This window comes from Aquarana catesbeiana, linkage group LG04 (assembly GCF_042186555.1).
Source record: "Aquarana catesbeiana isolate 2022-GZ linkage group LG04, ASM4218655v1, whole genome shotgun sequence".
In the NCBI taxonomy this organism is placed as follows: domain Eukaryota; kingdom Metazoa; phylum Chordata; class Amphibia; order Anura; family Ranidae; genus Aquarana; species Aquarana catesbeiana.
In genome coordinates this window covers 656,115,076-656,137,699 of record NC_133327.1, presented here as the reverse complement: position 1 = coordinate 656,137,699, position 22,624 = coordinate 656,115,076, and the positions used below count along the sequence as shown (strand labels likewise).

Genomic DNA, 22,624 nt, shown 5'->3' with positions numbered 1-22,624 from the left:
GCCGGAGTTTGGAGACCCCTGCTATAAAGAAATGAAGCATACAGTTGCATTCCTAATACCTGTATATAACACCATGTTGATGTAAAAACATGAGAGCGGAGGTTACTTCGGCAGCGTAAAACCGTGATCGTGGCTCATCAAATTTACGTGATCGCTGTATTTGGAACATCAAGTCTCCTCCATTTACGTACTCCATGACAAAAAATAGACGGTCCTAAAACAAAGAGAATTCAGATGTAAGTTTAAAAATACAGTGTTTGTGGAATCATAGATTCAAGGCTATTTATTAATGGTAGCCACATGTGCCTTGACTATGTACAGTACATTCTAAGAAGCTGAATGCCGAATACCTATGCATGCTGGTTTAGGTCAAAGGTGTAGTTTAGGTAAAAGAGAATTTTAAGAGGATCATACAAAACAGGAGCTGTACTGTAATTGGTCAGTGATTCCCCATACAGGAAGGAAAGCTAGCCATGACTGGCCTGGAGCTAGGTACTTCCAAAAGCCAGCAATGGTGGCTCTCAGAGCTTTGTACTGACAGGGTCCTTTTAAAGCATGAATTTATGAACACTAGAACACGTTCAAAGGGGTCTATGGATTCACTTTTTTCACTCTAGTTTCTATAAAATAATCTCAGTATTTTTCTTCTAAGGCAAACTATCATAACAGAAGGCAAAGCACACAGATCTGTATAGAATACATGAAAAGCTGCTAGTTTCTCACTTCACCATGCTGGCTGGCTCCTGATTGGTCTACCGGAGCATAAAAACCTGGACTTAAGTATGTGGTGCACATGAACAACCATCCGCCCTCCATTGTAGGACTTGGTGTCCGAGACCCTATTTTAATTTTATGTGGAGAAAGTCTTTATTTTGGACTTTTGGTGCATTCATCTTCACAAAGAGCTGAGACCAGAAACTGGAAGCTGATGTTTACCATGATGGCTTTAATTTTTATTTTGCGTAATGTAACAAAAACCTTTTAAAAAAAATGTGCCCATAAAATGATAAATGCATATATTATAGATGGAGGGTGGTGTGTCACCTGTGAGGTGACTTCATTTCTGAAGGAACCTTGCCAATTTTGTGGATGACTTCAACTTGGCATGCCTTAGTGCCAAACCAATAAGATAGCCCCAAGTTCCTGGTCTGTTGGCCACGCGATGTGTCATGTCAGCGACCTCCCAATTCTCCAGCCCTGATGCATCCAGAACTCTTAAGGAAGGGAGGGAAAGGAGAATGCAGAAAAGTAAGCTCTGTCCAAACTTATAAAATGTAGCAACTCTGAAACACAAATTGAGATGCCCACAGATTTCAGAGTTCAGCCATATGGAGCACAAACATAACTTGGGTCAAGCTAGCCATCTATCAGTAGAATTCCGTTTGAACCTTTGTAAGAGAATTCGGCAAAATCATTTGATGGTACCATCATAAATTCAATAAGTTTCATATATTTAATTGGAACGCCATGCCAAATTCTAACCAAATGCCGAAATTTTCTAACCAGTATTGAGCTTTTAAATATTTTATAACATACACAGGAGTTTAAAGGAACTAATAAATATACATAACGAAAGCTCTACTTCTAAATTAAAGTTTTCCAAGCATGTGCTTTATTTACAATAGTTATTTTTCTTGGTTGGAAACCACATTCAGTGCTAGAATTTTGTTCATTCCGATCAAAAAAAAAAATGTCTATTCCTCTTCACCCCGCCCTCCCCATGCCTTTCCCTCCCCATAACAGAGACTAAGGCTCCCCACTGGGGCCTAGAGCTACACCAGACAAAATGCACATTACTATAACTTAATATAGTGTTAGGGAATTATCCCTTAAAGTCCATCCCTGACTTGGAGTCTGATATATGTTTGTTACCTGAGACATAGTGTGACTCGAATATACTTCTCAGAGAACCGGTAAGATGGAAAGACAAGTGTCGGCTGTAAGTGCCCCCACCCACTCACAGTTTGCTCCCAATAGGGGTGTTTGGGTGCCATGGAGTATGCCAGTTTCTCTACAAGTCCATCAACAGAGTCCCTCATGTGCATCACCTTATTCCTCTTTGAGTTGAACCCTAATGGTTCTTCAATTATAAGCATTGTTATGTTTAGATGGATACCGCTAATGGTGTCATTATCTTGTTTGTACTTGTAATTTGTCATTTCTGTACGCATGTAATTGGTTCTCTGTTTTTCTTCCTGTGAACTGGAAAACTTTAATAAAAACATTGAAACAAAAAAAAAAAAAAAATGTCCATCCCTTTGATTTTTTTTGGCTCACTATGGTCAAAAATAATTTTCAATTTGTCCCCATTTAACACTTAGAAAGCAAACAAATGTTCTGAAAATGAAAGCTTTTGAACAAAAGTCTACTGGAGTATGACTAGGTTAAAAAGTTCACCTTTTCACGAAAAATGAAAAGGTGTATTAACACCAAATATCCTGGCCACCCCTCTAGACCTTGCTGCACATAGCGGCTGTGATGCCCCATGCTGCTGCTTCCATACATCGCAATACATAGCCCCAGAATGACTATCCATCATAATGCTTGCAGTGGCAAGTGATCATTGGTCAGTGCAACCATGCGACTTTGCTGACCAAACGGGAAGCACATCTGAGGTTTCTTCTTCTGGGAAGGTGTCCCAGAAGTAAGACATTTTTCCCATTGGTCAACGCAACCACGTGGCTGCACTGATCAGTGAGCACTTGGCATTGTAAGCATTATGATGGATAGTCATCCTGGGGCTATGTATTGCAGTGTACAAAGTATAGACCGATAGACCAGCAGGATGGGGCATCACGGCCACTATAATGAGCGGGGTCTGGGAGGGGTGGCCAGGATATTTTTTAGTTAGTTCACTTTTTCATTTTAGAGGAAAGATGAGATGTACCTCCAAGGGCACCCAGATCCCGTGTCATGTCATGTAACAAACGTATAAATTATTCTCTAAATATGGGACAGTTAATAAATAATTATAATGCCTTTCTGTTTATAGCACACTGTGTTTCATAATAGATTGCTTTACATGGACCAAAACAATTATACTGTTGATATGAATATTTTCCTATGCATTGCTTAATAATTATTAAAAGCAGACACAAAAAAAACAAAAACATGAGCCTCGTGAGTCTCAATCAAGTTGCGTCAGATAAAGTGAGGGATCCAAAACAATGTTTTTATAGTTTTTTCCGTGGCTGGACCACTATCAAGAAGCCATAGGAAACAATGGAAAGCGGCGAACCAAACAGTACACATTGCCTATAGATTTTTTTTTTTCCCAACAGCTTTTAAACCAGTGAATAATCTAACTAACCTCTCAGTAAAAAATAACAAGCAATATACCCATCACACATGTTCCTGGAATAGGCTAAAAGATAGGTAGGTTCTGCGGCAACTGCCAGCTGGAAACTGGTAACATCACAAATGAATGTACATATTGCCAGCATACCATGGATCTCCTAACCAACGTCCAAACCTTTATTCAAGGTGATCACATCACAGGTGGATTGTACCTTAAGGCTCCATTCATACTAACGCGTTTTTGATGCATTTTGCAGAAATGCATGGGAATTTTTTAACATGGGTTCCTACGGAACATGTTCACATCAATGCATTTTTTGTACCTCTGCGTTTTTGGAAAGGGTCGGGGACTTTTTTTCATGCAAAATGCAGCGTTTTGCATGTAATAGAATTCAATGGAACAGCATCAAAAACGCAAGTACAGCGTTTTTGCAGCGTTTTTACAGTGTTTTTGCGGCGTTTTGCGTTTTTGGCTTCTTTTTTTTAGACTGTATACAGTCTAAAAATAAAAATGTTTAAAAACAAACCGCAAAACCTCGCAAAAACGCAGCAAAAACAAAGGCTTTTACATGCCTGACAAAGGGGTTGTCATGGTCATGCAGTAATCTTTCTCTGTCAGCTTACCTTCTCCCTATACTCCTGTTGCCTACTGTGTGTGTGAGCTGGGGGACTCTGGGGGTCGTGACCTGGAGCCAGTTGCAGCCCAGTCCATCCTCAACACTAGAGGCTCTGGTGAACACCTGCTGGCTCTTAGACTCCGCGCCCCAGAGAATCTTACGCTCTAACCCCGGTGGGGTCCTTGCTGGTGTTCCAGCGGCCCTGCCTTCCTTATACCCGGACTCCCATCCGCAGCAGTCAGCCGTAGGGTCCACTACCTTGCGGTGCACTCCTGATCCCAACGGTGTGCATCTGTCACCCAGCCTCAAGGTGACCTGACAGGGGTCCTGCGTGGCCCTGAAACGTTGCACCTTCTGCTATGACATGATCAGTTTCAAATAAACATTTGGATGTTAATTTGAAGATCCCTGGTGTGGCGGCAATATACACTCAACGCCCACTTTATTAGGTACACCTGTTCAATAGCTTGCTAACACAAATTGCTAATCAGCCAATCACACGGCAGCAACTCAATGCATTTAGGCATCTAGACGTGGTGAAAACAACTTGCTGAAGTCCAAACTGAGCATCAGAGTAGGGCAGAAAAGAGATTTAAGTGACTTTGAACGTGGCATGGTTGTTGGTGCCAGACGGGTGGATCTGAGTATTCAAAAACTGCTGATCTGCTGGGATTTTCACACACAGCCATCTCTCGGGTTTACAGAGAATGGGCCGAAAAAGAGAAACTATCCAGTGAGCAGCAGTTGTGTGGATGAAAACGCCTGAAAACCTATGCAGAATACCAGCTCAGAACACACAGCACATTGAACCTTGAAGCAGATGGGCTACAGCAGCAGAAGACCACACCGGGTGCCACTTCTGTCAGCTAAGAACAGGAAACTGAGGCTACAATTCTCACGGGCTCACGAAAATTGGACAATAGAAGATTGGAAAAACCCGACTGGGTGAAAGGGGCCTAAAGGTTGAAATGAGGCTTGCATTGTCAGTTCCTGTGCAGACTGACAGTTGGTAGGGAGAAGCCTTAAAAAGGGGAATTTTTTTTTTTTTATTGAAAGTAAAAAAAAAAAAAAAAAAGACTTTTTATTTTTATTTTTTTGCATTTAAGTGTAAATATGATCTTTTTGACCCCAGATCTCACATTAAAGAGGTCCTGTCATGTTTTTTTTCCATTACAAGGGATGTTTACATTCCTTGTAATAGGAATAGAAGTGATCCCAATTTTTTTTTAAAAGAACAGTGTAAAAATAAAAAAGTAAAATAAATAAGAAAAAAAATAAATTTAATGCGTCCCGCCGTGCTCACGAGCAGGAGGGAACGCATATGTAAGTTGCGCCCACATATGTGAACGGTGTTCAAACCACACATGTGAGGTATCGCCGCGATCATTTGCGTGAGAGCAATAATTCTAGCAAAAGAACTCCTCAGTAACTAAAAACTGGTAACCTGTAGACATTTTTAAACACCTATGGAGATTGTTACGGGTCAAAGTTAAGGCTATGATTAAGCACTGACTACAGTGTGAAACGCGTCAGCTTTCCTGCATTTTTCTGCTGTGGCATGTATCTTTGATGACTTTTATTCAATAAAGGCAACATATCAGTCTGAGTGCGGCTGTCCAGGACTTTTTCTAATTACTTGAAGGGTCAAAGTTTGTCGCCATTCCACGAGCGGGCGCAATTTTGAAGCATGACATGTTGGGTATCAATTTACACGGCGTAACATTATCTTTTTACAATATAAAAAAAAATTGGGCTAACTTTACTGTTTTCTTATTTTTAATTAATAACATTTTTTTTTTCCAAAAAAATATTGCGTTTGTAAGACTGTTGCGCAAATATGGTGTGACAAAGTATTGCAACGACCACCATATTATTCTCTAGGGCAGTGATGGCGAACCTTGGCACCCCAGATGTTTTGAAACTACACTTCCCATGATGCTTATGCACTCTGCAGTGTAGTTGAGCATCAAGGGAAATGTAGTTCCAAAACATGGACAATCGTAAAGATTCAAGCGACTTTGACAAGGGCTAAATTGTATTGTCTACTGGGGCAGAGGAACGCCAAAACTGCAGCTCCTGTGGGATTGTCTAAGTAGACCCTGGATGATGTCTGAACAAAGATGGTGCTGTCCTTACATAGTTAGTCTGGTTGAAAAAAAGGCAGTACATCCAGTTAAAACAATAAAAGAGGGGGAGGGATCCCATATACACAATTCTATAACCACAGCTGATCCAGAGGAAGGCAAAAAAACAGCAAAGTATGATCCAATTTGCTCCAGCAGGGGAAAAAATTCCTTCCTGATCCCCCCCGAGAGGCAGATATTCCCTGGACCAACTATACCTATAAATGTCAGTACCCAGTTATATTATTTACATTTAGGCTCCATTCACACTAGTGCGTTTTTTGATGCATTTTGCAGAAATGCATGGGAATTTTTTAACAGCTGCCTTTCTTAACCCCTTCCCGCCGACCGAACGCATATATGCGTACTCGGCTTTCCGGGGTTATACCGGGATGATGCCCGCAGCTGCAGGCATCATCCCGGTACCGTTGTTTTCAGCGGGCGATCGGCTACCCGAGTATAACAACCGATGCGGCTAAAAGCCGCTCGGTTGTTATACCGGAGGAGCGGGAGGGGACATCCCCCCCCTCCCGCCGCTGTTACCGGGCCTCCCGTGCGATCGGGAGGCCCGGTGTCCGTTCCGCTGCCTTCGGCGGCTGGGGGCGGACTGGAACAAAGCTGCGAGCGCCTTCGTTCCAGCCTTCTTCTTGTAAATGCGGAAGCGACGTCATGACGTCACTTCCCGTTTACTCGGCTGCCAATGGCGCCGAATTTAAAAAAGTACACAGTATTCAGAATCGCCATTTTCGGCGATCTGAATACTTTGAAGTGTAAAGGAGGGATGGGGGGTCTTTTAGACCCCCCATCCCTCCATAAAGAGTACCTGTCACCACCTATTACTGTCACAAGGCATGTTTACATTGCTTGTGACAGCAATAAAAGTAAAAAAAAAAAAAAAAAAAATTTTAAAACACAATTTATAAAGTACAAAAATAAATAAAATAAATTAAAAAAAAAAAAAAAATTTTTAAAGTGCCCCTGTCCCCGCGAGCTCGCGCAGCGAAGAAAACGCATACGGAAGTCGCGCCCGCATATGTAAACGGTGTTCAAACCACACATGTGAGGTATCGCCGCAATCGTCAGAGCGAGAGCAATAATTCTAGCCCTAGACCTTCTCTGTAGCTCAAACCTGGTAACCGTAAAAAATTTTTAAAGCGTCCCCTATGGAAATTCAAAGGTACCGTAGTTCGTCGCCATTCCACGAGTGCGTGCAATTATAAAGGGTGACATGTTTGGTATCTATTTACTCGGCGTAACATCATCTTTCACATTATACAAAAAAATTGGGGTAACTTTACTGTTTGGATTTTTTAAAATTCATGAAAGTGTCACTTTTCCAAAAATTTGCGTTTAAAACACTGCTGTACAAATACCGTGTGATAAAAAATATTGCAACAATCGTCATTTTATTCTCTAGATTCTCTGCTAAAAAAATATATATAATGTTTGGGGGTTCTAAGTAATTTTCTAGCAAAAAATACGGATTTTAACTTGTAAACACCAAATTTCAAAAATAGGCTTAGTCACGAAAGGGTTAACCTCTGCAGGCATACAGCAGGTGAAGGATGAAAAACAAAAATTCAGGGAGATGTACAACAAAAAGTCAACTATAACATTTTAGGAAAGAAAATCATATACACATATATTAAAGTATATGTAAACCCAACATTTAATATTCCTGTTCCTATTCTCCGGTTCTCTTTGTATTGCTTTTCTTTGTGTGAAAACCCTAGTGTTCCTGCCAGTCCCTCTACTTTCCTATGAATAACTGACCACACTAGGTATGAGAGCACAGTGCGGTCATTTCTAGAACTGTGCTGGGAACTCAGCCTGCTCTCCAATGATCAGATTCCTCCTGATAAACACCCCCCTTTACACACACGCACAGCCATTCACTGGGAAGCTCAGTGTGCTACTGTTTATCCTCCCCCCAGATCTTATGTAGCTGGGAACAGAGGGTATGTAATCACTTATAAAAAGGGAAAAAAAAAATATTTGTTTTGTATATCTATAGACACTTCGAGTTTACACTGAATGGGCTGTCTTAGATGGTGAGGGTTTACATATACTTTAAAGTGGATGTAAACCCGAATTTTTTTTTTTTTTTATGTTATAATGTAGAATATAAGATTTCCTATCATACATCCACTTTAAGGCCTTGCGCACGCGTCTGGTTTGGCTGGTAGAGCATAAAAAAACAAAGCAGGAGTTGTTGGGTGCTCAGGAGTCTCGGGTGCAGCATACAGCCTGACAAATCAATGACAGGCTGAAACACACAGCCGCTGGATCTTCTGAGTGGTACTCACATACAGGGACCTATGCCCCAAATGCAGAAAGTCTCAGTTCAAGGCATACGCATTGGGACACGGGACACTGCTGGGAGCAGCGTATGGCCAGGGCCGGTACAAGGGGCGGATGCCCTGGGCGGAGCAATTTAATGTTGTATTGTTTTAAGTGTTTTCTGGTTTTAAAAAGACACTGCCTCTTTCTTTATACCCGGGGGGTGCAGTTTGCCATCTTTGACCTGGGCACCAGATGGCCTTGTCCCGGCACTGCGTATGGCTGCCGCTTATTTCATTCTTTTCAGTCACTGATTTTGACAGGCGGCTGGTAGCAGACTGTATACTTCACCTGTGTCTTCCCAGGTGCCAAAGAAACGTCTTGTTTTTACCACCTGTGCCCATGAGCCCTTGGGCACTTGTTGGAGCTGCTTATTAAATATACCAAGAGGCCCTGTCTATAGGACCAGGAGCTGTAGGACGTTAACTGTGCACTAGCACCAGATGTCAGACGATCTGTAAATCAGTAAATTTATCCTCCCAGGCTTGACGTCTACTTAACAAGTAAACACACACAGGATGAACTTCAAAGCTGACAATTGTTCCCATGCTGCAGGGGTCATGCACAATTACATGGGACAGCAAGGGATGCCAACACTGCAAACCAATAACAATCAGAAAAAAAAAAAAAAAGAAACCGCAAGTACAGTACATCGTACTTCTCAAAAATCTGGCCATCCACAATAAGTGCCAATTCACAGATATGCGATGCCAGACATCGCATGTGTGCAGATGCTGTGCAGATCACATGCGATGTCTGTGTGATGCGAGTTCAGCCATACAGATTGTATGGCTGAATTCGCATCACATTCGGAACAAAATGGTGCAGGACCCTTTTTCTGGTCAGCACTGGAATCGGATCACAAGGGTCTTCACACCTAAGCAATCCGATTCTTGCACCACTTGACAGTTATGGATGCACCGCCACTGGCGGACGCGCTCCTGAGTCCTGCTGCTACATCCGCTGACACAGACAGCAGGACTCAGCCCCGTCGCCCAGCTCCCGTGTCACTGGATTTGACTGACAGCAGCGGGAGCCAATGTCTCCTGCTGCTATCAATTCATCCAATGAGGACACAAGACAGCGGCTGGTGCTGCTGTGCTCATCCCCATCGCTGGAACGATCAGGTTCAGGGAAGTAAAAGGGAGGCTCTAGGGGGGCTGCTGCACTACAGAAAGGTTAAAAGTGAAAAACCTTGAGGGTTTACAACCACTTTAAGCTATAGGGAAGGAAAGGAGTTCATGAGCAGTTCATAAGAAGTCTATGATATACAAGTGGGTGACCGTCTGTGTCCTGGCCAGAAAAGAGGATGGACAAATGTGCAATCGGGGGACAGCACACTTTAGGGCAAAAAGCTCTTCAGAGGAGAGAAGCCATCTCTGAAAACAAAAGGAGGAGAGAAGAGCGCCTGTAAGTGCAGTATTTAATGAAACAGTGATCACACAGACAAGGGGGTCAGCCACATGGGGGAAGAAGGTACAGGCTCATCTAATAAATAAGCTTCCCGGTAAAACAACTGCAATGCCACTGCCAAGGAAGGTCCGCACTGGAGGAGCAGTGATGTGTCGGTGGAATGCCGGCGTTCTTCTGCGTCACTCCGGGTAGTCCTCTCAATGAAGGGCCAGCGTGGACCGCGGTGTCAGCGTGTGATGTCAGCGGTCATGCCCGCTCCTTTCTCAAGTGATTGTACAGAAGTCAACACCTAACGGCAGGCCGGTTGCACAGAAGTCGACTCCTATGGGCAGGCTGGATGTACAGAAGTCGATCTTGTAATAGACTTTTGTACAACCAGCCTGTTGTTTTTTTTCACCGCTGGCTATAGCCAACAACACCGATCATTGTATTCTGATGGCAGGGAACTCTCTCAGAATACAACAGCTCCACGGGAGGGATCTCCCATCAACACTGATTGAATCACTAATTTTGTTGATGGGGGAATCTAATATATCTTTTTCCTTCAACCCACTGGTTGAACAAAAAAAAAAAAAAAAGCGCATCATCTATGGTCTGTCTTAGGATACATTCAAACACTTGTGCATTACGAGAGCGTGCACAAAATCTCACTCTTTCCTGCAACGCACAAAACGCCCTGCTGCCCATTTGCAGATGCATAGTGGTGCCTGGCGTTCTTAATGGCACCCCCACATATCTGCTGATGTGTGTGTGACAGAACGCATGCAGATTTCTCAAAGGAGTCAGCGGCTTCTCTGAGCGTTTCTTGCAGGTAGTGCTGCCCATGAAATGACTGAGCTGTCTTGCATGCAAAACCACATGTACTCCTTCATACCTGCATGGCAGGACCGTGCAGGGCAAGTTGGTTGTATAAAACTCAACCTTATGATTGACTTCTATACAACCAGCCCGTTGGTCTTTTTACCACTCAATCGGCGCAGCCAGCTATAGGGCAGGAGCGCTGATCAGTGTATTTCAACAGTCTCCCCGCTGTCAGAATACAATAGCTCATCTGGGAAGATTCCCCCATCCACCTGGAATGTGTGGATGGGTTAATGGAGTCATTTTTTGTTTTGTTCAAAAAAAAAATTGAACAGAAATTGCACAATCAGATTGTATCATGTACAGTGGCGGCCTGTCCATTAGGGGTTCCCGAGCGCCAGCCCCTCGATCCACGGCCACCACCCCCATGTTCTATCAATGGCCGCCACCCCCATGCTCTATCCACGGCCGCCACCCCCATGCTCTATCCACGGCCGCCACCCCCATGCTCTATCCACGGCCGCCACCCCCATGCTCTATCCACGGCCGCCACCCCCATGCTCTATCCACGGCCGCCACCCCCATGCTCTATCCACGGCCGCCACCCCCATGCTCTATCCACGGTCGCCACCCCCATGCTCTATCCACGGTCGCCACCCCCATGCTCTATCCACGGTCGCCACCCCCATGCTCTATCCACGGCCGCCACCCCCATGCTCTATCCACGGCCGCCACCCCCATGCTCTATCCACGGCCGCCACCCCCATGCTCTATCCACGGCCGCCACCCCCATGCTCTATCCACGGCCGCCACCCCCATGCTCTATCCACGGCCGCCACCCCCATGCTCTATCCACGGCCGCCACCCCCATGCTCTATCCAAGGCAACTATTTTGACAGAACACCGCCACCCCCTATTCATGCGTCCGGCCCCTTTCAGGACGCCGGGTGCACGAGTGTTTTTTTTTTTTTTAAGCACTTGATTAGATTAATAGGCTTCAAAATAGAGTGGGCTTGTGGTGCAGAGCATTGCGCCAGGAGCCCACCCAGGTGTTAAAACAGCGAATTTATATTTGCTATTGAAACGCTGATCCTTAATCCGGCCAGTCAGACGCAGGTCTGAGAAGAGTCCTTAATTGGCCACCGAGGAGGAGGGAGGAAACGGAAGAAGCCGCAATGCCCGTGGAGAGCAAGGGAAGGGAAGAAGGCTTGTGCAAGAGAAGCCCGGGAGAAGCGCTGTGGGTAAGTGCTAAGTGCACCAGACCCACCTGACCGACCGCGGGGGCATTACCATTTGACGACCCCCCCCCCCCCCAAAAAAAAAAAAATTACCACTGGCCGCCACTGATCATGTATGGCCAGTTTTAGTGAGCTATTCTTGTCTGGAGTTCTGCTTTAATACATCTTAATTATCAATTATCTGTTGCTATATTAAAAAAACAAAAAAACTTTCAACTGTTCATAGCTACTCTAAGTCTGCAGATCAACAGAACAAACAACCGCTCAATGTAAACTTGACTAACTGTGCATGAAATATGTACGGTTTGTGCCGCTATTATATAGAGCACAATACCTTTCGCCTGTCCAATAAAAATAAACCAAATGATGTTGGTTTAGGTATTATCAGCGTGTTATTTCTTTGCTAACAGTGCGCATATAAGCAGCATTTGTATTGTGCTTAGTGCAATAAATAAAAGGCAAATGTATTGCATTTTGTTGGTTTAAAATAGATCTGAGTCTCTCCGAAGGGAAGCCAGAGATGTTTGCTCTGTTGCAGCATCTGCCAGGCCAACAGCACTATTAAGCCCCTGGCAACTTTCATCAGCTTTACCTGCTAACAAAGTAGGCCTTTGGCTGAACTTTATACCATCTCCCTACAAATTTCACTTCTTATTCTTGCATAACTTTGATAGTTTGTTCCTAACCACCAATCCTCTACAGCCTAAAAACGTAAAGTAATATTAAATCCTCAGTGTTTTTTTTGTAGCTTAACCACTTCCATACCGGGCCTTTTCTGGAATCTTTTGTTTACAAGTTTATTTTAGCGGAGACTCTAGGGAAAATAATGGCGGGTGTTGCAGCTTTTTCCGTTGCACAGTATTTGCGCAGCAATTTTTCAAACATGTTTTTTTAAATGAATAACAAAAAAAAAACAAAGTTAGTCCAATTTTTTTTTCTATAATGTGAAAGATGATGTTACACTGAGTAAACAGATACCCAACATGTCACGCTTTAAAATTGCGCACACTCGTGGAATGGCTTCGGTACATAAAAATGTCAATAGGCGACGCTTTAAAATTTTTTACAGGTTACCAGTTTAGAGATACAGAGGAGGTCTTGGGCTAATTGTTGTTCTTGCTCTAACACACGTGGCGATACCTCACATGTGTGGTATGTAAACGCGGTTTACATATGAGGGCGCGACTTACATATGCATTCGCTTCTGTGCGTGAGCACGCGGGGACAGAGGTGCTTTAAAAAAAAAAAAATATGTTTTTATTGCCAATTTTACTTTTATTTTTTGATTTTTACATTTTATTTAAATATTTTTTTTTTGATCAGTTTTATTCCTCCTACAAGGAATGTAAACATTCCTTGTAATAGGAATAGTGTGTGACAGGTCCTCTTTATGGAGAGATGAGGGGTCTATATGACTAAGATTAAAAAAAACAAAACAAAAAAAAAAAAACTGTCCTGGCCTTTCCAGCTGTGTCCCCGGCATTGTTTACTTCCGCCGGCCCGGACGTGACATCATAACGTTGCGCCTGGGTCTACGAGGATCATAGAGATGACTGGGGACCATCTGGTCATCATAAATCTCTATGCTCAACTTCCGGTGGTGACCAATTCATTCTCCAGCTCGGTAGAAACACGGGAGGGCGGTGGGACATAAGCATAAAAATAAACTTTCTCTGGTAATCTATTTGTTAAAATTCTTAACCTGCCCAACACTTGCAGTTTACAATTTTCAATACTGATGGCTCCTACTCTCTCAATGCTGCTTCCCTGAACTTCCAGTCTTCACAGGAAAGAGCTAACTATGGACAGTGCAGTCTCCAGCAAACCTGTCACCTTGGAGGAGGGAGAGGGAGGAGCAGCTAAGTGCCTTGTCATCCCAGGCTATGGGGCTGTATGTTTCTATTGATGCACATAGTGTAGGGAGACACTACTCTAGTCCCTGCATGGAAGGGAGTTCCATAGAATGCTGCAAGAAAAAGGAGCCATCCTGAAACAGGAAACCTGGGGCAGCCATCATAACACCAGTTTAGACTTGCATGAAATGGAATGGCACAGTATTTTATGACCTTACAGCAGCCTTTACTTAGAATGGGTCAGGTGACTTGCCTTCATATTTCAAAATTTGCACTAGAGTTGAGTAGTAACCTTCATAAAGGATAGCCTGGCTTCCCACCGTATTTTCTACCCACTTCAGCTCCTACACCTTTATGGCAATTTTTACATTTCTACTATGGACCTATAATTCAACAATAACTACAGTGAGGGAAAAAAAAGTATTTGATTCCCTACTGTTTTTGTACATTTGCCCACTGACCAAAAAACGATCAGTCTATAATTTTAATGGTAAGTTTATTTTAACAGTGAGAGACAGAATAACAACAAAAATATCCAGAAAAACGCATTTAAAAAAAAAAGTTATAAATTGATTTGCATTATAATTAGTGAAAAAAGTATTTGATCCCCTATCAATCAGCAAGATTTCTGGCTCCCAGGTGTCTTCTATACAGGTAACGAGCTGAGATTAGGAGCACTCTCAAAGAGAGTGCTCCTAATCTCAGCTTGTTACCTGTATAAAAGACACCTGTCCACAGAAGCAATCAGATGCCAATCTCTCCACCATGGTCAAGACCAAAGAGCTTTCCAAGGATGTCAGGGACAAGATTGTAGACCTACACAAGGCTGGAATGGGCTACAAGACCATCACCAAGCAGCTTAGTGAGAGGGTGACAACAGTTGATGCGATTATTCACAAATGGAAGAAACACAAAATAACTGTCAATCTCCCTCAGTCTGGGGCTCCATGGAAGTTCTCACCTCGTGGAGTTTCAATGATCATGAGAACGGTGAGGAATCAGCCCAGAACTACACAGGAGAATCTGGTCAATGATCTCGAGGCAGTTGGGACCATAGTCACCAAGAAAACAATTGGTAACACACTACGCCGGAAAGGACTGAAAACCTGCAGCGCCCGCAAGGTCCCCCTGCTAAAGAAAGTACATGTATAGGCCCATCTGAAGTTTGATAATGAACTAGGTAAAGGAGAACTAGGTAAAGGGTTGTGGTCAGATGAGACCAAAATCAAGCTCTTTGGCAGCAACTCAACTCGGGGGAAAATACTTTTTTCCCCCTCACTGTATGTCATTACTTAAGGCAGTATTAAACCGCTGCAATAAAGAAAACCCTGCAAAATAATAGCATAATGTGCTAGTATGCATTGCAAACTAGCACATTATGAAATACTTACCTTAAAAAAAAGGGCCTCCAGCAGCATGCTGTCAAGGCTGAAAGGGCTTCCATCTTCCCCCCGGTCTTCCTTCTGGGCTCAAGCTGTGTGAGAGGCCGGAGCCGCGATTACATTACTCAGTTACAGCATGGTGCTCTGAAGGTCCGGCACGGTATGCCAGACCTTCAGAGCACATGTGCCGGTGACGTCACCGGCTGTATACAGGGTGAATATCTCCTAAACGGTGCACGTTTAGGAGATGTTTATTTTACCTACAGGTAAGCTTTATTATAGGATTACCTGTAGGTAAAAATCACAAAGCGGACTTTACTACCACATTAAGATAAAATAATACATAGAGTACATAATACATACATAAATTAGATTAAAATTAATTTGTTTTAAAATAGTTACTGTACGTAAATGTATATATTATATTTTATCATTTGTTCTACTTAAAATTATGATTCAGGGAAAAAGCATTGTAAGGTTATTTACAAATGAAATATAGGCTTTTTTTTTAATGAGAAAAAAATGAACAAACAAAAAACAAAAAAAAAAAGTTTAAATAATAATTGTTAGAAAAATAGAAATAAAAATAAATCAGCAGGAAAAATAGGGGAAAAAAAAATCAATCAGGGCTAATTAGTGTAAATTAAGGGTTAAAGAGGTGAAATTAAAAAAAAACTTTTTTGAAATCTGGTTACTGTACAAAATAAGGTACCTATGCCCTTTGTTAACTGCCTTTGCTTTCCTGTAAGAATAACAAATTTTAGAGATCAATCACTGATTTTTTTTCCTCTCTGGAAATGTCCATGAATTCTGCTTATGAGAAGGTGCCAAAACCTAAAATATGCCTGAGAGGTTTCTTAATATTGTTCTAATAAAGAGACCCCTATTTTACCAAGTTATGTACTATATTTCCTACTATAGGACTAAGACTGGAAGGAGGAGTAGCACTTGGAGCCTATTGCATAGAACAGTGGCTGTTCCCAGTCTACTAATACAATAATAAAGGCAACACCCTACTCAGATCTCTATGCTGGATTGACAATCCAACATAGAGATCTAAGTAGGGTGTTGCCTTTATTATTGTATTAGTAGACTGGGAACAGAGGCAGAAGCCAAATTTGTTATTTACTTTAGTTGCTGTTAGGGATGGGCGAACGTTTCGGCCCGAGCGTATCGGGCCGAACTTTGGTTGTTCAGACATCCGGTGGACAACGAACATTATGCGGTGTTCGTGGCAAATTCGAAAGCCACGGAACCCTGTTAAAGTCTATAGGGCACTAACATGAAAAACCGAAAGTGCTCATTTTAAAGGCTTATATAGCATTGCCATAAAAAGTGTTTGGGGACCCGGGTCCTGCCCCAGGGGACACGTATCAATGCAAAAAAAAGTTTTAAAAAAGGCCCGTTTTTTTTTTCAGGAGCAGTGATTTTAATAATGTTTAAAGTGAAACAATAAAAATGAAATATTCCTTTAAATATCGTGCCTGGGGGGTGTCTATAGTATGCCTGTAAAGTGGTGCAGTTTTCCCGTTTTTAGAACAATACCACAGCAAAATGACATTCCTAAAGGAAAAAAAGTAATTTAAAACTGAGCGCGGCTGTAATGAATAGTCGAGTCTCGGCAATGGATAAAACTCATTGAAAAAAATGGCATGGTTCTTCTCCCCCCCCCCAGTCCATTACCAGGCCCTTTGGGTCTGGTATAAATATTAGGGGGAACCCCAAACCAAAAATTAAAAAAAAAATTGCGTGGGGGTCCCCCCAGGTCTGGTATGGATATTAAGGGGAACCCTGCGCCAAATTGTTTTAAAAAATGGCATGGGGTCCCGCAAAAATCCATACCAGACCCTTCAGGTCTGATATGGATTTTAAGGGGAACCCTGTGCCAAAAAAAAAAAAAAAATGGCGTAGGGGTCCCCCCCAAATTCCATACCAGACCCTTATCCGAGCATGCAACCTGGCAGGCCACAGGAAAAGAAGGGGGACAAGAGAGCGCCCCCCATATCCTCAACCATACCAGGCCACATGCCCTCAACATGGGGAGGGTGCTTTGGAGTAGCCCCCCCAAAGAACCTTTGGGAACAAGGGCCTCATCCCCACAACCCTTGCCCGATGGTTGTGGGGGTCTGCAGGAGGGGGGCTTATTGGAATCTGGAAGCCCCCTTTAACAAGGGGACCCCCAGATCTCGGCCTCCCCCCCATATGAGAATTGGTAATGGGTCCACTGTACCCCTACCATTTCACAAAAAAGTGGCAAAAATAGTAAAAAAGACAGGAGACACTTTGGGACAAGTTCTTTTTTTAAAAATAAAAAATAAAAATGTCCCACGATGTAAATCCATCTCACGTCGCCCGACGAGCCGAAAAAAAAGCCGCAACAGCTCCGCCTCCATGGGAGGCCCCTGCCGAATGATGCTTCTTCTCGGTGACAGCTGTTATATAGCTGAGGGCGGAGCCACCCGGTGACTGAAATGGGTGACCTCGCCCCCCCTGACATCACGTGAGGGGGACCTCTATGCCTTTTTTCTTTTATTTGGTGCAGGGTTCCCCTTAATATACATACCAGACCTGAAGGGCTTGGTATGGATTTTGGGGGGACCCCCACTTTTTTTTACAAAAATGTTTGGTTCGGGGTTCCTCTTGATATTCATACCAGACCCAAAGGGCCTGGTAATGGACTGGGGAGAACCCATGCCGTTTTTTTCAATGAGTTTCATCTATATTGCCGAGACCTGACAATTCATTGCAGCCACGATCAGTTTTAAATTACTTTTTTTCCTTTAGCAATGACATTTTGCTGTGGTACTGTTCTAAACATGGGAAAACTGCACCGCTTTACAGGCATACTATAGACATCCCCCCTGGCATGATATTTAAAGGAATATTTCATTTTTATTGTTTCACTTTAAGCATTATTAAAATCACTGCTCCCAAAAAAACGGCCGTTTTTAAAACTTTTTTTTGCATTGGTACTGGGGCAACCATTTTTTATGACAATAACTTGCATATAAGCCTTTAAAATGAGCACTTTTGATTTTTCATGTTCGTGTCCCATAGACTTTAACGGTGTTCGCGTGTTCGTCCGAATATTTTGCCTGTTTGCATGTTCTGGTGCGAACCGAACCGGGGGGGGGGTGTTCGGCTCATCCTTAGTTGCTGTACAGATTAGAGTGGCTCCCTGGAAGCACACTGGATGCCTTTATCCAAAAACAATGGCAAAAGAAAAAAATAATTGCAGTCAATCTGGTAAGAAGGGATGAAATCTCTGTATACAGGAAGTCTTAATATACATACTGTAGATCTGATGTCTGAAGGCAACATTGGATTTTACAGAGTTTTCACAGCTGCCATATAGGAGAGAGCTGTGGCATGAAACAGGGAACTCATAGGTAAAGTTGGTCCAGGGAATATCCGATTGCCTCTCGGGGGGGATCAGGAAGGAATTTTTTTCCCCTGCTAGAGCAAATTGGATCATACTTTGCTGGGGGTTTTTTTGCTTCCTCTGGATCAATTGTGGGTATAGGATTGTGTATATATAGGATTGTATGATTTTTTTTTTACCCTTTTATCAGTTGAACTGGATGGAGTTCTAGTGGATGGAGTTCTAGTCACTAACTAGTGGGGGTTAGTGGTAGGTTTGGGGTTAGGCCTTATGCACACGAGACTCTGTTAAACGCGCGTTCAGAGGCAGTTGGGCACTTTTTTCAACTGCCCCTGAACCCATTCAATGTTATCCTGCGTGTCCATGTACACAGTCTCGTTTTTAGGCAGGTTGCATTTAACCTCGTTTTTCCAGAAGCAAAAAAATGGGTTCAGACACAAAAGTTTTCCACGTTTCAGACGCCAAATGCGGCTAAACGCTGGTACCGCGTTTAGCCGCGTTTGCATTTATAAGTGTTTTTAAAGGAACATTTTATGACCCGATTTGAGGCCCCATATCTTGGGGCCACTTGGTGCTAAGAACCACAGTGGAACTGACACTATAACATATCCAAATTTGGGGTTCCTAGCACCAAGTGGCCTTGAGATATGGGGCCCCAAAGTCGGGTCACAAAATGTCATTCTCTGCTGCAGAAGTGCTTGACATTTTGCAACCAGACTTTGGGGCCCCTATCTCGGAGCCACTTGGTACTAGGAAGGAACCCCAAATTTGTTGTAGTGCTAGTTCCACTGTGTTAGCACAGCAAATTTGGGGTTCCTAGCACCAAGTGGCCCCGAGATACGGGGCCCCAAATTTGGGTCGCAAAATGTCATTTTCTGCTCTGCAGACTCTTCTAGACGCAAACGCGGTAAAACGCGGCTAGCAAATGCGGCAAAACGGGCAATTCTAAACGCCGGTTTCAGCTTTTAAAAACATGTGTTCAGCAGAGTCTCGTGTGCATGAGGCCTTACAAGGAGTATTGAGGTTCGGGTTACAGGAAAAGTGTCAGTGTTATAGGAGTGGTCAGGAATAGTGTGAGGGTTGACGGGATAGTTAGTGTAATGGTCAGGATTATAGTTCCTGTTAGGCCCCTTTCACACTGGGGCGGTTTGCAGGCATTATTGCGCTAAAAATACCGCCTGCAAACTGCCCCTAAACAGCCTCCGCTGTTTGTTCAGTGTGAAAGCCCGAGGGCTTTCACACTGAAGCGGTGCGCTGGCAGGACGGTAAAAAAAGTCCTGCGAGCCGCATCTTTGGAGCGGTGAAGGAGCGGTGTGTTCACCGCTCCTAAACCGCTCCTGCCCACTGAAATCAATGGTTGAGAGCACAACCAATGTGATATTTACATTCCTGGCACGTAAAATGGAAATGTTTTTTTTAAACTGTTAAAGCAATGGGTTTACTTCCATTTTAATGTGATAGGGGTCTTAGGGTAGGGTTTCATTTCCTGCATACTCTACCAGCACTGTGATCTCTGTGCTAGAAGCTAATATATCAGTATAAACAGCTCTATTTAGGCTTCACTACTATGGTGATTTACAAATTCAAAAAAAAAAAAAAAAAAAAAAACAGCAAAGGTCCTATGTACATAGGGGCATTAGACTGTATTCTCCTTTGGGCTGGCATGAACCGATGTGAATAGAACTATGTAGTTCGTAAAGCAATGTGCAATATATAATAATATAAAAATGAGTAATACATAAATTCGTGGACAAGCGTCCACCTTTGGTTAAACCCTTGCTTTTATCTTACGTGCATTAAAGAAAAAAACATCTAAACGAATAATTTTTTGGATTTCTTCATCTATAAACATTTCATGTAGTCATCAGTGTCCCTTTTCCTCAGCTGACTATGCCAGGGATGGCAGAGATAATGGCAGGAAGTGACAGTGACAGCCGCCCAGGTGATTGATGAGGGAGCTCATTAGGCGCTTAGCACACAGTGTGCTGCCACCTTCATCTGGATGAGCCATGTCCATATTTCAGGTTCTGCTTTTCATAAAGAAAAGAGTGTTTCATCACTGATAAACAGAATGAAAAAAAAGCTTTGATGTTTTGTTGTGTTCTGAGAGATGTTGATGAAACACGGTCCCGCTAATTAGGATTCCCTGTAATTAAATAATTTATTTTATCAGATAGGCAACCTGCCATGTTTGAAAAGTCTCCAAGGCCAGCCATTGTGCTGCAGACATCTGTGCCAACCAGACAAACACCGACATACTGAAAAACAGGCAGATAGGTAGGGTATCCACGCACAGGCAGATCTCTCACTAGGAATAACCGGTGATGAATAATTGGCTCGTGCTTGCTTGAATAGCAATGGCCCTAGGACCTGCAGCATGCGTCAGCCCTAATTTTTTCACACGTGCCATTTTTGAAAACTCATAGCAATATAGCAATTTGATATGGTGATAGGAGAGTTATGCTCATAGGATCACAAAGATTTTTTTAGAAACTGCAAATACTACATATGCAACAGTCCAATAACCACTTCAAATGCTCTGAGGTTTTCATTCTTACACAAATTACACAAATTAGCTTGACACATCATGATAAGGGGTGGAAGGGGTAAGACCAAGAATCTAACTCTCAATAAACTTCTGGGTGCTCTTGAAGAAAGCTAAAGCTTTTGAGGGCAACTAAGGGCCCAAGGCCAAAATGACATGTGAACATACACAAGAAGAGCTGCGCTCAACCATCGGGACTGTCAGAACTGGGTTACCAGTGCTCGGGCCTGGAAGAACATCACGCTCCAAAGGTCATCTATCCAACTAAAAAAAAAAAAAAAAAAAAACAGGCAGATAGGTAGGGTACTAGGTACCATCTAGGTACTAGGTACAGCTACTAGGTACCATCCAAAAGTCGAAAAATATTTTATTGGCTACATGATAAAATCCAGTGAAAGTTTAAACATTTTGGCTAAAGAGTCTAAAGCTGTGTACACACTGGAAGTTTTTTTTCGTTCAACCCAATGATGTGAACTAAAAACAAACAGAAGTCTCTATTGTCACACATCCAAAGTTAGTGTGGGGATCTCCCCGTTGAGCTACTGTGTTCTGACAGGGGGACCGGCTCCCTGCCAGAACAAACTGATCAGCCACTGGCTCCCAGCACTGATCGGGTGCTGGTTTTACAGCATGGTTGTGAGACTAATTTCTGTCGGACGAGGAACTGTACACATGGGCAAAATGTCGATCAGTTTCTGTTGAATGACATTTGGCCCGTGTGTACCAGACTTTAGTCATAGCACATAGCCAAAATGATGTACACCTGGTCCTGCAGTCTTTTGGGACACTTACATCACATCCCAGAAGGCTGCAGGCTTGGCACACAGAGTGGCTGCTTGGAGAGGTTAAAATCTATAGACTCCATCGCACATGCACTCAATACACATACTAAGGCCAATTTGGACAGAGGCTAGATAAGGTTATGGGTTGGATTCAAACTAAGGACCCTATTGCTGCAAGGCAGAAGTGCTAGCCACCAAGTTAGTTGGGTGTCGTATCGGTCCTGGTACTACGCACTTGCACGAGTACCCCCTGCCAAGCAGATGTCCTTTAGGAGGAGACCAGGCACCGCTGCTGCCCAAATCATGAGTAACAGCTGTCCCCTTCCTGCCCTGCTCCCCCAGCTCTGATCAGTACAGAAGGCTCTGATCCAGGGTCCCTCCGACCATTCCAGGTTGTCTAGGGTCCCCTCTGACACTGTCCTCTGCCCTCTACTCCACCCCTGACCCTGTGTAGGAGCCCTCTGCTCTTCTTTCACCTCCCATCTACCCTGCACCTCTCCCCCCATACTGCTCTACGCTAATCATTTTCTATTAGTCTATTAAAACTGTCACGTGACACTAAATATAGGTATTGGTAATTGGTATCGGCGAGTGCTTGAGAAAAAGTTTCTGTACTCGTACTCGTCTTAAAAAAATTGTATTGGTGCATTCTTAGTGTCTTGCTATATTTGGTACCTGAATAGACAAAAAGGGTAAATTCTATTGTCTAAACAAACTCAGCATCACACAAGTATTCCTGCATGTTGCTCCATAAACTGAGGGAAGTTCATTCTTAGCCCTCTACCAGAAAAGAAATGGCTTTGCTGAACGTAGAAATGAGAACGGCAGGAACTGGCAAGTCACATGTAGGC

General features: G+C 43.2%; 1 protein-coding gene across 2 annotated transcripts in view; it reads right to left on the bottom strand.

The window, feature by feature from the left end:
- The window catches only part of PRKCE (protein kinase C epsilon), a 523,002-nt gene that overhangs the window by 93,137 nt on the left and 407,241 nt on the right, over positions 1 to 22,624 (bottom strand). For both annotated transcript variants that reach the window (XM_073628484.1, XM_073628485.1), the window contains exon 11: positions 60 to 214. In XM_073628484.1, coding sequence (XP_073484585.1) covers positions 60 to 214 — 155 coding nt within the window. The remainder of the gene's footprint in view (positions 1 to 59; positions 215 to 22,624) is intronic.